Here is a 15,457-nt window from a genome sequence, read left to right as displayed (position 1 = left end):
AAAATGTTGGGACCTCCTTACAATCCACACCTCAAAACAGTGGACTTTCACATTCAGGCCGATGTCTGAAATCCCACCACCTTAATTTCTGTTCATTTTGGTGGGTGGTTGTGAGGGGGTCGGGCCACCCCCAGCGGCACTCAGGAGTCCCTCCAGGTGGGGCTCGTGGAATCTTATTAGGTTCGGCCGATGGAAGGTGTGTAGGCATGTAACAGAACCGTATCTCTAGCTTTCCCCAGTGGCATTTTCTAAGCCGGGAACAATTTCATGCTTAAAATACAGAGGCGGAGCGCTAGCAGTGGGGAGGGCGCTTGCTTTGCACGTGGCGATTCCTGGCATCCCATAGGGCCTCCCAACACCACCGGAGTGAGTCCTAAGTGCAGAGCCAGGAGTAGGCAGAGCCACACACTCTGCGGTGTGGCCCAATGCCCCCCCCCCATACCCGTTCCCCCATATAAATAAAATCCTATTATTTTCTCCTTAAAAATAAAACAAAACAAAACAGGGGGCTGGAGCGATAGCACACGGCCAACCGGCCAACCCGGGTTCCATTCTCAGCATCCCGGAGCACCGCCAGGAATAATTCCTGAGTGCAGAGCCAGGAGTAACCCCTGTGCATCGCTGGGTGTGACCCAAAAAGAAAACAGTATTATTGAATACCCAGTATGGGGGGTCAGTTTGAGAATTTTTTTTAATAATGTAAGAGTACTGCTATTTATTCAGCCATCCATTAAGCTGATTGAATTGGGCATGAACTTCACCACTCTGGGAATTTTTAATCCCAAAAGGAGTCCCATGAGGTTCAATGAAGTGTGGGTTCAAGCCTGCTCTGAGGTTCCGAGTATTCCGTCCCCCGTACCCCTAGCACCCATTCTGTGGTACTTCCTGTAATGAACGAAGATTCTGAGAGATTCGCTTCCGTATCCCCCCGCCCCGCCACGCCCCCCAGGACGCCGAGAAGCACGCCGCACGGTTTAGAAATCTGCCGGCGAAAGGAGCCGGAAGCGGAAAGTGCGGAAGGGGCGCGAACACGCGCGCGCGGCGGCCTCACGGCCACAGCCCGCGAGGAGCGGCCGCCAGCGCTTAGGCCCCGCCCCACGCCGACCCTCAGGCTCCGGATTGGCTCTCAAAGTTAGCCCCGGTTCGCGCGCCACCGAATCCGGCCGCGCGCCCTTAAAGAGCGACAGGCTCCTCCCGAGCGTGATGGCGCTGGCGACGTGCAGCCGTGAGCCAATGAGCGGCGCCGGCCACCCCGCGGCCCAATAGCGGCGGCGAAGGGAGCGCTGGGGGGAGAAGGGGGCGTGTCGGGCGCGCCGACTTTTCCAGAAGACCCGTGGAGCGCCTTTGCCACCACGCTGAACCGCCTGTGGGCGCTGCGCGCGGCTGTCTCCTCCTTTTCCTCTGCAGGTCCGGGCAATGGCGGCCGTGAAGACCCTCAACCCCAAGGCCGAGGTGGCGCGGGCGCAGGCGGCGTTGGCGGTCAATATCAGCGCGGCGCGGGGGCTGCAGGACGTGCTGAGGACCAACTTGGGGCCTAAAGGCACCATGAAGATGTAAGGCTGGGGAGCGCGGGGCCGGCCCCGGGAGCCTCGCGCTTCCGCGGGCCTGAAACGGGCCCGTCACTTCCGGGCCCGCGCGCGTGCGGCGGCGGCCCCCTCGGCCCCGACCCCGGCCCGGCCCTGCGGGGCCCGGGCGCCCGCCCGCCCCGGCCCTTCCTCCGAGTCGCGAACAAAGCCGCCCGCGTGCGCGCCGCGCCTGAGCGCGCAGACACGGGCGGGGCGTTCGCGGGGGCTGGGGCGGGCCCCGCCGCCATCGGGTCCCGGGAGGGGGGAGACGCGGCCGCGGGCCCGGCTCCCGGGGATCTGGGTCAGGCCCCACGCGTGGTTCTGATCGCCCTCTGGCCGTTAAACAGGCTCGTCTCCGGCGCCGGGGACATCAAACTGACGAAAGATGGCAACGTGCTGCTTCACGAAATGGTGAGTGGCCGCCATCGGGGCCCGGAGCCGGCGTCCTCGGCGTCGTACGTTTGAGTTATCAGAAAGGTTTGTTATCGCGGGAGGAGGAAATCAGACCCGTGGCTTCTCCGACGAGACGTTTCTGGAGGGGGCATAGGAAGGGGTGTGGGCAGTAATCGCCGTAGAGCGAGGCGTGCGGGAGTCTTGGGCAGTTGCTGTGTTTTTGTTTTAGTTGTTGTTGTGCTTTTCGCATTTGCGGTCCTGATGAGAGGATTGCAATTACAGGGAAATGACACTAGTGCGTTTAAGGCTTCCCACGGGCCAGGTGGACCGTGCTGCAGGATTGGTCACACGTACAACTCTCAGATCTCTTCCCTTCAATCTCCCGTTGTAGAGGAGACAGCTGCAGTTTTTTAACTGACCAAGAGTTAGATCACTTGAGAGCAGCGGTTTTTTTTACTCGTTCTTAAATTCCCCGTTAAGTAGCATCATCAATGTAGTGTTGTTGCCCAGAAATAGAGCCACAAATTTAGGTATGAGATAATCTGCAAGATGACTAACCTAGAAGCTGAAAATCTTGTTTCCAACGAGATAAAATTTTCTGTATTAAAGGACGGTTCATTCCATTATCTATTTTATCATTTTTCTTTTTTATTTCAAATTTAGAGTATTTCCTGAGTTTTGGATCACACGGCCGCACTCATCACTCCTGGGCTCAGGGACCGTAGTGCGTGCTGGAATTGAAACCTGGCTAGCCCTGTGCAAGGCTGTGGCAGTACTATCTCTGGTTCCCGATCCCCATCCAGTCCGCAGTCTCCCCTCTCCCCCCCACCCCACCACATAGGTTCCCTCAGACCCGTCCAGGAGTGATCCTTGGGTTTTTTTGTGTGGTTCACAAAACAAGAACAGGAAATGCTCCTACAGGGTTTCTCCTGAACTAGATTCCAATAAGACCTTATTAGTCTACGTAGGGATTAAGCATCCTTGGATAATCATTACTGAAGGGTGGGGTTTTTTTGTACTGCTGTAGACTGCTGGGCCTTGGTTTTTATCCAGTGGAGGAGGGGGGCAGCGTGCCCCTTGGTGCTCAGGACTAACTCTTGGCACTGCGCCGGGCATTGAATCCTGGTGGTGTCTGGGCCGTGTGCAAGAGAAGTACCATACCCACTGTATTCCAGCCCCTGGACTTGCATTTTAAAGGACTCCTGCTTGGTTTATGGGCCACACCCTTCGATAGACCTCTCTGTTCTCAGTATAATGCCTGATGCACTATCACTCCAGCCTCCCCCCACCCCCAAGAGAATTCAAATTTTTATGTGAGATGTGGAGGGCCTGGGGGGGGGGCCGGGAATTTGCCATATGGCTTGTCAGAACATGGATTCCTACCTGCCCCCAGTATCACTGCATGGGTTTCGAAACAAAGGTTTTGATAATAGAAAATTTTTGGATAAAATTAATTTTGGGTTGATTTGATTAAGATAATATTGTTGGACTCTTGGACAGATTTTGCAAATTGCAGTTAAGAATGCCCTTTATGATTTCTGTTTAGAATGTATTTATAATTTCTGTTTAGAATGTATTTGTACTGCTTTATCTTTTTTTTTCTCTTTTTCTGTTTCTAGCAAATTCAGCATCCAACAGCCTCCTTAATAGCCAAAGTGGCAACAGCCCAGGATGACATAACTGGTGATGGTACCACTTCTAATGTCCTAATCATCGGGGAGCTGCTGAAACAGGCGGATCTCTATATTTCTGAAGTATACATGCTTCTATGTTTATGTGATATTTTTTATTTCTAGTAAATAATCCGAGACCTGTAGCAGAGGTCATATAGCAGAATATTAAGTGCAAATGATTTAAATGTGGGAGCCAGAATTTTTATCCTGGTCTGATATGTTGTGATTCTGAATAACTATCATTCTTTGGCGTGAAAGCACATGTTGCATTGCATGTATGATTAGTATTTGTCCTTAGCACAGATTAGTAATAGCTAAAATGAGGACTAGGTTAAGAACTAGGCAGACATATTTACAAAGAAAAGAGCGAACGAAAAGATTTTCACAGCTTATGTTTGGAGACCATATCTGGCAGTCCTCACCTCAGCACTTAACTCTTGGCTCTGTGCTCAGGGATCACTTATGGTGTGAGGCTTGGGGGATAGTATGGGATGCAAGGGGTTGAACCACGGCTAGCTGTGTACAAGGAAGGTTCCCTACCTGCTGTACTCTGTGGTTCAAGAATGTCACCGGTTTGGGGGCTGGAGCAATAGCACAGCAGGTAGGGCGTTCACCTTAAACGCGGCCGACCCAGGTTTGATTCCTATGGAAAACATAAAATGGTTCCTACTAACCACAATTTGGTATGTTCTGAGGATTTTGTGACATTCTTGGTTGCACAGTGAACACCCAAGTGTTCTTTATAGTTCCCTTGGTTTTAACTCTGTGCTAGAGCAATGTCTGTTCTTTTCCTCTGCACTGAAAGGACTATCCTTTTAAGTGTATTCAGAAAGTCAGCACATTATAAGGAACTGTATGTTTTTTAAATTGGAGAATTTTAGGATTGATGGTGGTTTTATAATTGTATGTTCATTACAGGGTCTTCATCCAAGAATAGTAACAGAAGGATTTGAAGCGGCAAAGGAAAAGGCACTTCAGTTTTTGGAACAAGTTAAAGTAAGCAAGCCAATGGACAGAGAAGTACTTATAGATGTGGCCAGAACATCTCTACGTACTAAAGTTCATGCTGAACTTGCTGATGTCTTAACAGAGGTATGTGTTTGTATCTGTCTGGTAGAGAAAATCACCAATTTAGAAGCATTTCTGCTTATTTACCAATTTTAATTGCAGGTTTCAATCTAAAGTTTTTGTTAATTGGGCTTTTTTTTTTTCCCTCTTTGGGTCACACCCAGCAATGCTCAGGGGTACCTGGCTCTGCACTCAGGAGTTACTCCTGGTGGTGCTTGGGGGACCATATGGGATGCCAGGGATTGAACATGGGTCAGCCACATGCAAGGCAGATGCCCTACCCGCTGTACTATGACTTTGGCCCCTCAATCTAGTTTGTGTAGTATCATGTTGTATGAAATAGGTTCTTTGTGTGGGAATGAGAACCTGATCTCTTTCTCTAAAAGATTAAATGAAAGCATCAAGTAACTATTTCCTACCGAGGTTATGAAACTATAATTGATGCTATTAAAATATATATAATACTGGGGCTGGAGTGGTAGCACAGCAGGTAGGGCACATGGCTGACCCGGGTTCAATTTCCAGCATTCCATATGGTTCCCCGAGCACCGCCAGGAGTAAGCCCTAAGCATCGCTGGGTGTGATCCAAAAAGCAAAAATAAAATATATATTAATGGAGGGGCTAGAGAGTGCAGTGGGTACAGTGCTTGTCTTGCATGTGGCCAACCCAGGTTTGATCCCTAGCATCCATATTGTTTCCTGAGCATTGCAGCATATGTGGCCCCCAAACCAAATGGTATATAAATGGAGATTTCTTTACCAAAGGGAAGATTTCACTTGAAGTCTTGGTGGGGGGTGGGGGCAGACGGGGAGAAGAAGGGTTGTTAAAGCCAGTGGTGCTCAATCAAGGCTTGATTACTCCTGATGGGTTGGGGGGGGCATCATGGTTGCTGGGTGGGTCGAGCCTGGGTGTACTGCTGCGAGGCAAATTTCCTACCTGCTGTCCTATCGCTCTGGCCCCATTATGTTTGATAATACGAGGGATAGCTGTGCTTGGGTTATTGTGAATTAAGATTCCAGAGATGGAAATGAGTTTAATTCTTTATAAATAAAGTTAAGAAACTAAACTGCAGAGCAAGAAGCAGGCACCTCAAACCCTTTTTAATTGCTTGGCCAGGGTTTGAGGTGCCTGCTCTGATTCCCCCACCACAACCAGGAGTAAGTCCTGCCTTTTGCTGTCAAACAACCCCCAAAAAGAGCAAGTAACACTGTCGATTTAATAGTTATGTTTCTATTCTAGGCTGTAGTGGACTCTATTTTGGCCATTAAAAAACAAGATGAACCTATTGACCTCTTCATGGTTGAGATAATGGAAATGAAACATAAATCTGAAACTGATACAAGGTAGGTGGCACAATGCCACGAGATTGTAAAGTATGCTTCCTATTATGCATTTGTTTTTTATCCTTAATAAATGTGTAGTAATGTATATAAATGTGTATTCTCTCTTAACATTTATTTCTTGAAAACAGTGGGCTTATTGTTAGCCATTTTGAAAGCCACATCGATGGTTTAGTGGTAAAGCATGTACCCCTTGCATGCATGAGTCTGGATTCAGTTCCTAGCACAGAAAACAAAAATTCTTCTGGGGGGCAGGGTTACAATACAGTGAACAGGGTACTATCATGCAAGCCACAAACCTGGATTCCATCGTGAGCACTGCTAGGTATGGCCCAGAATCATGACATTTTCAGTGGGCCAGAGAGCTTAATAGGTCGAGGGCATGCTCTGCGCACAGGAAGTCTGGATTTGAATGCCGGCATCGCGTGGTTTCCTGGACACCAGTGCCGAGCCCCAAAACAAAAATAAATGATTTCAGTCTAGGTCTTTAAAATAATTTAAAGATTTCTTTTTGAGTTTCCGATATGTGCTTTGCACCTAAATGTTTCATAAATGCCAAAAGGCCAAAGTACTTTTCCAGAATATTTTCCCTTTGTGTTATATCTTAGCTCTGCACTCAGTTATCACTCTTGGTGGGCTTGAGGGATCATGTGAGTGCGGGGGATCATTCTTTTTTGTTTGGTTTTGGAGCCACCCCTGGCAGTGCTCAGGGGTTACTCCTGGCTCTGCACTCAGGAATCACACTTGGTACTACTCGGGACCATATGGGATGCTGGGGATCAAACTGTACTTTCCTCCAGCCTTGCAAAATCAAGTCTATACTAGTTGAGGGGATCCTTGCTAAATTTTCTGTGGAAGATAAGGTTGTTACGTTTGAGTAGTAAGTATATTTGCTAGTATTCAGGTACCAAGTAAAAGCTAAGGGGTCCAGAGAATATGTCAGGGAGGGCCTTTACTTGCCTGCCACAAACCAGGTTTGATCCCTGGCACCGGCACCACATACAGTCCTTTGAGTATACCAGTAAGCCCTGAGCACTGCTGGGTGTGGCCAAAAAAAAATCAACTAAATCTGATTATGACAAAAGTAAAACTAAGGGGCCGGAGCGATAGCACAGCAGGTAGGGCGTTTTCCTTGCACGAGGCCGACCCGGGTTCGATCCCTGGCATCCCATATGGTCCCCCAAGCACTGCCCGGAGTAATTCCTGAGTGCAGAGCCAGGAGTAACCCCTGAGCATCACTGGGTGTGACCCAAAAAGCAAAAAAAAAAAAAAAAAAAGTAAAACTAATTATCAATATTAACATTTTAACAAAGTTGTTTGGTTTGAATGGTTTTGAAGGAGTCATTCTGATAAGTTAAAGCTAATTATGGGGAAATTAGCTGTCTAGTCCCAATGTAGTGTTAAGTTTTAGCCTGTGCTAAATCCCATGAAACAGGAGGTAATATTTGTTTGTTGTTTAACAGCTTAATCAGAGGTCTTGTTCTGGACCATGGGGCACGGCATCCTGATATGAAGAAAAGAGTAGAAAATGCATTCATTCTCACCTGCAATGTGTCATTAGAATACGAAAAAACGTGAGTTTAAATCCCTTAAAAATGGAATAGAGGCGCGGAATGGTATTAGGGGCACTTTTTGAGATTTGTTTTCCCCACTGTAAAGAGTGATTTATTTTGTTTGGTTTTCAACTGTTAACAGTTAACTTCTGGCTCTTCTTTTGCTCAAAGAGTAAACATTTTCTCTTCTCTAACTTTTTTTTGGTAGAGAAGTGAATTCTGGCTTTTTTTACAAGAGTGCAGAAGAGAGAGAAAAACTAGTAAAAGCTGAAAGAAAATTTATTGAAGATAGAGTTAAAAAAATAATAGAATTGAAAAAGAAAGTCTGTGGTGATTCAGATAAAGGATTTGTTGTTGTGAATCAAAAGGTGAGGGTGAAATTTTTACTTACAAACTAGATTCTCTGTTTTGTTTTTTTAAATGAGACCGGAACTAATTTTAATTTTTGTTGCAGGGAATTGACCCCTTTTCCTTAGATGCTCTTGCAAAAGAAGGCATAGTAGCGCTGCGCAGAGCTAAAAGGAGAAATATGGAAAGGTATGGGTAGCAGAGAGCTATATGATACAAATTTTACTTAGTTAACCTGATTATCCTTATTTTTTGCATTTTTCTTTATTGTGATAAAGTACAGTAAGTCTTCATTATGGTAAGTTCTAACATTCTGTTAAAAATTAGTCTTTCATCTGTATTTATCGTAATCTCATTCCTAATTCTATGTTAATTTTATTTGTGCTTTTGTGGACATAAGCTGTGTATGTTTTGACTTGTGAATAATGCTGTTCCGAGTTTTGGTATATGCTTATTTTTGCTTTGGGGGCCATACTCGGCAGTCCTAAGCTGTTCCCAGTTCAGTGTTTGGAAGGTCACTCCTGTGGTGTTCAGGAGACGATATTGTCCCCTGGAGTGACCCTAGACCAAAACGTGCACACTAGCCCTTTTTAATTGCTTGCCCCGGCTTTGGGGCTTGGGGTTGTTTGGAACACACCTGTCAGTGCTCAAGAGCTGTTGCTGACTCCATGTCCCTGAGTCACTTCTAGCAGTGCTGGGGATCAAACGAGGGTGATCCGCTTGTCTTGACCCCATACTGTCTCGGACCACACTTCTTTTGTTTTAAACTGTGACATATATGTACGTATTTTTACATGTCAAGAAATAAGTTTCTGAGAAATACTTCTCCATAAGAGCTCATCCTGATAAAAGAGCTGTTGACCAGGTTTGAGTTTTTTATCAAAGGAATGTTTACCAATTTGGGAAGAGAAGTTTAAATGGAGACTTTAGTGTGAAAAGAATTTTCAATTAGTTGGCAAATGGCTTTTAGATAAAATGACTGTTTGAGAAGCTGGAAAGATAACACGGGGTAGGGCATTTACTTTGGCATGAAATCAATGCTGGGTTTAATTCCCAGCACCACTAGGAGTAAATCTGAGTACCGCTGGGTGTGGGCCCATCCCCAATGACATTTTATTTTACTGTAATTTTTTTGGTGGGGGTCACACTCAGTGATGCTCAGGAGTCACTCCTGGCTCTGCACTCACGAATTACTCCTGGCGGTGCTTGGGGGACCATGTGGGATGCCGGGGATTGAACCTGGGTCAGCCATTCAAGGCAAACATCCTCTGGCCCCTCCAGTGACATTTTAGAATATAACGGTTTTGGGCTGGAGTGATAGCACAGCCGGTAGGGCATTTGCCTTGCACATTGCCAACACAGGTTCGATTCCCAGCATCCCATATGGTCCCCTGAGCACTGCTGGGGGTAATTCCTGATGCAAAGCCAGGAGTAACCCCTGTGCATCACTGGGTGTGACCCAAAAAGGAAAAAAAAAAAAGGAATATAATGTTTTTGTCTAATTCAAAATTATTGTCTCCTAAAAATGATTATTCTCTTCCAATGTCATAATACCACTCACATCTCAAAACTTTGATATTTCAGGCTGACTCTGGCTTGCGGTGGGCTAGCTTTAAATTCTTTAGACGACCTAACTCCTGACTGTCTGGGACATGCAGGACTTGTCTATGAATATACATTAGTAAGTATTTTCTTTCCATGATAACCTGTGGTTCATGAATTCTTCACAAAAATGACTACAAATTATTTAAAATTACTACTGATTGTACTATAGCTTGCCTTGTGTGTGGCCAACCTGCGTTTGATTCTTGTTACCTCATATGTTCTCCTCAGCACCAGGTTGCGGCCCCCAAAATTCACTAAAATCAGGATCAGGTTTCTGCTTTGGTTTAGTGTAGTGATCAACTTATGGTGGGACGATCATATTTTCTATGTGCAGTTAAATTTTAAGTGCTGCTTAATATTTCTCTATTCATTTTTTGTACAAAATTTGATTTTGAAAATGTTTGAATCGTTTTGCAAAGGGAGAAGAGAAGTTTACGTTTATTGAGAAATGTAATAATCCTCGCTCTGTGACTTTATTGGTCAAAGGACCAAATAAGCACACACTCACACAAATCAAAGATGCGATAAGAGATGGCTTGAGAGCTGTTAAAAATGCTATTGATGACGGTAAGAGTTTTTGTGTATTTAAACTATCTCTTTTCACTAATCTGAAAAGCATGGCTGAATACTGTGTTCTTTTTATCAATATTTTACACAGCCAGACACCATGCAAAAGTAAAGTTTTCCCTTGAAAAGGCTTTTGATATGTTGCTTTTTGTGGCATATCATTATTAAAAGTGGCTACAAATAAAGAGAGCTAATACTTAGTTTCCAACTGCTAAATTGAAAAATAATTAAAATTTTGGTATATTGTTTTCAGATGCAATTTTGTCTTGTAACTTGTGCTTTTAACTTCTAATTTAAATTTTTTACAGTTTATTTTGAGCCTTATCATTTCTCTCTTCCCCACTCAAACAGGATGCGTAGTTCCAGGTGGTGGAGCTGTGGAAGTGGCCATGGCAGAAGCCCTGATTAAACATAAGCCTAGCATAAAGGGCAGGGCCCAACTCGGAGTTCAGGCGTTTGCTGATGCATTACTCATTATTCCCAAGGTATGAATACTTATAAAGCAGTTTTTGTGTTTTGGACTTTATTTATTTCCAGTACCACACCTGTCTGTGCTCAGGGGTCACTCTTGGCAGAGCTCAGGGACCATGTAAGGTGCCAGGGATTGAGCCTTAGTTGACTTTGTTGCTCCAGACCTCTTTTTCAAGCCACTCAAATGATAAAACTCAACAAACCTTTTTGGTAATGGGTTCCCCCTCCCCCCATACTGTGAATTTTGTATGAAGTTTTATTTACTTATTTTTTTCCTAACACTCGTACAGGTTATGTCTTTATCCAGATGTATTTAGTTATCTGGAAGGGTAACTTGAATGACATCTGAAGTTACAGGTGGCAACATGGGTAATGCACTTGCTTTGTACTAGGCCGACCTGGGTTCTAATAGACCCAGCACCCCATATGGTTCCCTAGGCCCAGGCAGGAGTGATCCCTGAGCACTACCAAGTATGGCCCAAGAGCAAACAAATCAAATCCAGGACGGGGGCTGTGGCTCTTGCTATACATGCTCCCAACCTGAGTTTAGTCTCTAACACCGAATGTGGTTCCCTGATTGTTACCAGGTATCATCCCAAAATAAGAAATCAAACCCAAAGCTCCGGCTGTTGAGCCATCTCCCTCACCCAAGAGAATTATTCTGAGAGAATGTTATGGATCAAAATCAAAGGCAGTTGATTTATAGTAATCTAAATTATAACACATTTTGAATCACTCATAGTTTTACTAGTAAAAGTTAGTCTTTGGTTTTAAAGTAATTTCTGTTACAGAATTTGTGGCCTAAGGAGTAGGCCAAGCAAGTACAAGCTTGCTTTTTGTTTTGGTTAAATTATGTTAATACTATTTTCTGTTGTGTGCCTTTGTGGGAGTTATTAAGTGTTTGGGATGGGTAGAGAGTTCAGCAGCAATATGTCATGATTCTTTTAATGTGTGTGTTATTAAAAGTTACTTAGGGCTGGAGTGATAGTACAGCGGGTAGGGTATTTGTCTTTCCCACAGCCGACCAGTGTTCAATCCCTGGCATCCCATGTGGTCCCCCAAGTACCACCAGGAGTAATTCCTGAGTGCAGAGCAGGAGTAACTTACCCCTGAGCATTGCTGCATGTGACTCAAAAAGAAAAAGAAACAAAATTTAGCCAGGATTGGGATGGGTAGAAAGTTAATAATAATGACCTGTCATGATTCTTTGAAGTGAAGATACTGGATATACAATAAAATTATTGTCTGATTTGGGGGTTGGAGTATGAAGATACTTTTTATGTGTTGTAGACGTAACCATTCTTAGGATCCTGTGTTTAAGGATTACATTTGTCTGCTTTAGGTTCTTGCTCAGAACTCTGGCTTTGACCTTCAGGAAACACTAGTTAAAGTTCAAGCAGAACATTCAGAGTCTGGTCAACTTGTCGGTGTGGACTTGAACACAGGTAAGAAACTACAACTATTTGTTAGCGGGAGGGGAAGGGGGAACCAAGAAAGAACAAAAACAGACTGAAAATCTTGGAATTTCTTAAAATGGAATGTCTAGTCGAGTGATTGGATGAAAGCAAACATTTGAATTCAAACAGATCTGATGTTGCTGAATGGTAATATAGTTCAGGTTAATATCAAAGGCTTAGAACTGGATAAATAATACAGGAGGTAAGGTGCTTGTTTCACGTTCAACTGCACTAGCCCTAACTGGCTCAAATTCCCACCTTCACATGGTGCCCTGAATACCGCTAGGGTTCCCCCCACCACCCCCACAACTCTAAGGGTAAGGAAAACATGCTGTAATAGGAACCAAATCCAGTGAAATGAGTGAAGTTCTGGTCTTAGGCCAATTTTTTAAAAAAGAAAGATGGTTGAGATCCATCCATGGGATATGTGAGTAGAATCAGTAAATACATTCTCTGTAGTAGAAGAGGCTTGCTCTCCAAGCCCGTGCTCTTTTTGAACACTTGCTTGTCTCTTGCTGCCTGTGTTTTCTTTAGCACATTTACATTTCTACCTTCTGTCCTCACATCTTTCTAAATAAATTTTAATTAAAATCATCTTGTTTCACACAAAGTAGAGGTTTCTGGAATGAGAAACAAGTCTATTTTCTGCAAAGTCCTAAATAATGTATTTTAATATAGACAAGGGAGAATGTATTGAGAAAAAGGGAGATATCCGTGCATTTGGTAGCCAAATAGAGCAATCTTATCAGTAGAAGTCTTCCAAGTAGACGTTGTGCAAAGGAGAGAGGGGCAAATAACTCAAGAATCAGAGGGTCTGGCTTGCACGCTAGAGCCCTGGGTTCATTCCACAGCACCTTAGTGTTTTCCTGAGCACCTTCAGTGAGGTCCATTATAATAAAAATTGTTTTTGTAGGTAGGGGCTGGAGTGATACAGGACATTAGCTGTGCGAAAGCCAACCCAGGTTCAGTGCCCTCCAGCACCACATATGGTCCTCTGAGCTCTGCTCAGGAGTGATCACTGAGCACAGAGCTTAGAAGAAGCCTTGAGCACCACAGGTTGTTGCCTGAAGAAAAAAACCAAAAATTGGTTTTGTAGAAAGAAGCTATAGTTTTAAAGTAGAAAGTTGAACTAAATGTCCTGCCAGGTTAGAACTTGGGTTTTTATAGTTAATGCTACATGAAATAATAATCGGTTACTGTTCTTTTTGGTAACATTCTTTGCATCTCTGCTGTGTTAAAAATTTTGAAAAGAATTCATCTGTCATTTTCAGGTGAGCCAATGGTTGCAGCAGAAGTGGGTGTATGGGATAACTACTGTGTAAAGAAACAACTTCTTCATTCGTGGTAAGTTGGGGAACACCAAAAATAAAACCACCTTTAAAAGAGAATCATTTTCTTGGGCTGGAGAGATAGTACAGTTGGTAGGGTAATCTTGGTTCCCAAAGGACTGTCAGGAGTAGTTGTGTAGTTTTCTGTAGTTACTTTTCTCCAAAGAGGATCACTGTATCACTGTCATCCCGTTGATCATCGATTTGCTTGAGCAGGCCCAGTAACCTCTCCATTCGTCCCAGCACTGAGATTTTAGCAGCCTCTCCTTATTCGTCTTTCCCAACGACTGGAGGCTCTTTTCAGGGTCAGGGAAATGAGACTTACTCATTTATGATATATGAGACTTACTCATATATCAAATATGCCACAGGGAGCTTGCCAGGAAGAGCCAAAGAGGATATAATCAACTAAATGCAAAAAACCTCAACTAGCTTGTGTGCAGGGGGAAGGGAAAGTATAATTGGGTAATAGTGTGTACAGAACAGTTGGAAATTGAATTATTATTTCTGTCTCAGTCTGATCAATCTGCGTGTTTTTCCCCCTTTTAGCACTGTGATTGCCACCAACATTCTCCTGGTGGATGAGATTATGCGAGCTGGAATGTCTTCTCTGAAGGGTTGAATTGAAGCTCATCTGAGTTACAAAGTCTACGGAATTATTCTAAGAATAGAGCTATGAAGGTTTTGTCCAAGCTTCAAGTGATTATCAAAGAAATTTTTCCCATATGAAAAAGGAATGCTGGCACCTATCAAACTGAAGTTCTGAAATATAATTACAGTATTTTTTTTTATTGCACTGGTATATTCATAAAGCAGGCCCTTTTACTCAGTAGGATGTTTTGTTTTATCTTCAGTGATTAAAAAATACTCGTTAGATAAGCATGTTACTTTGTTACTAAAAATTCCTTGATAAATGAATGGTTTAATAGTTTCTTCTAATGGGCATTTTAATTTATCCAGTAGTCCCTCATGTAAGCATTTAAGTTTTTTATGCTAATAACACCTAAGGGTGCTGGAGTGATAGCACAGCGGGTAGGGTGTTTGCCTTGCACGAGGCAGACCCGGGTTCAATCCCAGCATCCCATATGGTCCCCTGAGCACCGCCTGGGGTGATTCCTGAGTGCATGAGCCAGGAGTGACCCCTGTGCATCGCCGGGTGTGACCCAAAAAGCAAAAAATAAATAAATGACACCTGAGTAACATTAGGTTTCGAAAGCATCCCTGTTTCTGGTATAAATTCTGAGTAAAATTTTTGGGTCAGTTGAACTTGCCCTGCTGTTCAATTAAGTTTGCTTAAATTCTCCCCAGAAAATTTGAGTTGTAGGGGCTAGAGCAATAGCACAGCGGGTAGGGCGTTTGCCTTGAACGTGGCAAACCTGGCTTCGATTCCCAGCATCCCATATGGTCCCCTGAGCACCGCCAGGAGTAAATCCTGAGTGCAGAGCCAGGAATAACCCCTGTGCATTGCCAGGTGTGACCCAAAAAGCGGGAAAAAAAGAAAAATTTGAGTTGTTAGTGGGTAGAAAAATGAACTAGAGGAAAGGAAATTGAGAGAGCGACAAATACAAAGTGGCAGAGAAGAAACAGGTGAATATGGTTGAAGTTATGATGTAGAGGAAACGAGTTTCAAGCGGACTACGTTTTCACGTCTGAACTTGTCTTAACGCTAAGATGTCAAACCACAACCCCCTCTTCCCTCATCTTTTTCTCACCCCAAATCTTGTTTCTCTACATATTTCAAAAGATTCGTTTTCATATACTTAGTATATCCTTGCACTTCCAAAGGTGAAATGTTGCTAAGCTTTATATATTGTGGACATGTCAGTTGCATAGTGAATGTGCAATAAATAGTAAACTGAAAACAGACCCGTAATGTTGTAGTGGTGTTCCAGGAAGCGAAGGGAATCCTAATTCAAAAAAAGTAGAAACTGGGGCAGGAGCGATAGCACAGCGGGTAGGGCGTTTGCCTTGCACGCGGCCGACCCAGGTTCGATCCCCGGCATCCCATATGGTCCCCCGAGCACCGCCAGGAGTAATTCCTGAGTGCAGAGCCAGGAGTAACCCCTGAGCATCGCTGGGTGTGACCCA

The 15,457-nt window shown here is 44.3% G+C and overlaps 1 protein-coding gene and 2 non-coding genes across 3 annotated transcripts; all 3 read left to right on the top strand.

Moving 5' to 3' along the window:
- The first annotated feature begins 1,309 nt into the window (after positions 1 to 1,309).
- CCT6A (chaperonin containing TCP1 subunit 6A) lies at positions 1,310 to 15,235 on the top strand. The gene is made up of 14 exons (XM_004615911.2): positions 1,310 to 1,553; positions 1,913 to 1,976; positions 3,578 to 3,712; positions 4,550 to 4,723; positions 5,940 to 6,043; positions 7,504 to 7,614; positions 7,802 to 7,961; positions 8,048 to 8,130; positions 9,526 to 9,622; positions 9,966 to 10,113; positions 10,465 to 10,598; positions 11,927 to 12,029; positions 13,313 to 13,385; positions 13,919 to 15,235. Exons 1-14 carry the CDS (start codon positions 1,417 to 1,419, stop codon positions 13,989 to 13,991), a joined length of 1,596 nt encoding a protein of 531 aa, XP_004615968.1. The 5' UTR covers positions 1,310 to 1,416; the 3' UTR covers positions 13,992 to 15,235.
- On the top strand, positions 4,346 to 4,475 carry LOC129404684 (small nucleolar RNA SNORA22). Its single transcript, XR_008630053.1, has one exon. It is a non-coding gene; the product is annotated as a small nucleolar RNA SNORA22 (small nucleolar RNA).
- On the top strand, positions 10,162 to 10,295 carry LOC129404673 (small nucleolar RNA SNORA15). Its single transcript, XR_008630042.1, has one exon. It is a non-coding gene; the product is annotated as a small nucleolar RNA SNORA15 (small nucleolar RNA).
- Positions 15,236 to 15,457: the final 222 nt, after the last annotated feature.

Source organism: Sorex araneus, chromosome 4 (genome assembly GCF_027595985.1).
Source record: "Sorex araneus isolate mSorAra2 chromosome 4, mSorAra2.pri, whole genome shotgun sequence".
Taxonomy (NCBI): Eukaryota; Metazoa; Chordata; class Mammalia; order Eulipotyphla; family Soricidae; genus Sorex; species Sorex araneus.
Note: the sequence above shows the minus strand (reverse complement) of the source record. Positions and strands in the feature narration are given on the sequence as shown.

Bases quoted from the DNA above. Each gene is read 5' to 3' on its own strand.
- CCT6A (XM_004615911.2), top strand. From the start codon at position 1,417: ATGGCGGCCGTGAAGACCCTCAACCCCAAGGCCGAGGTGGCGCGGGCG. The intron at 7,962-8,047 runs GTGAGGGTGAAA...TTTTTGTTGCAG, and splicing joins TTGTTGTTGTGAATCAAAAG to GGAATTGACCCCTTTTCCTT. The intron at 10,599-11,926 runs GTATGAATACTT...TGTCTGCTTTAG, and splicing joins CATTACTCATTATTCCCAAG to GTTCTTGCTCAGAACTCTGG.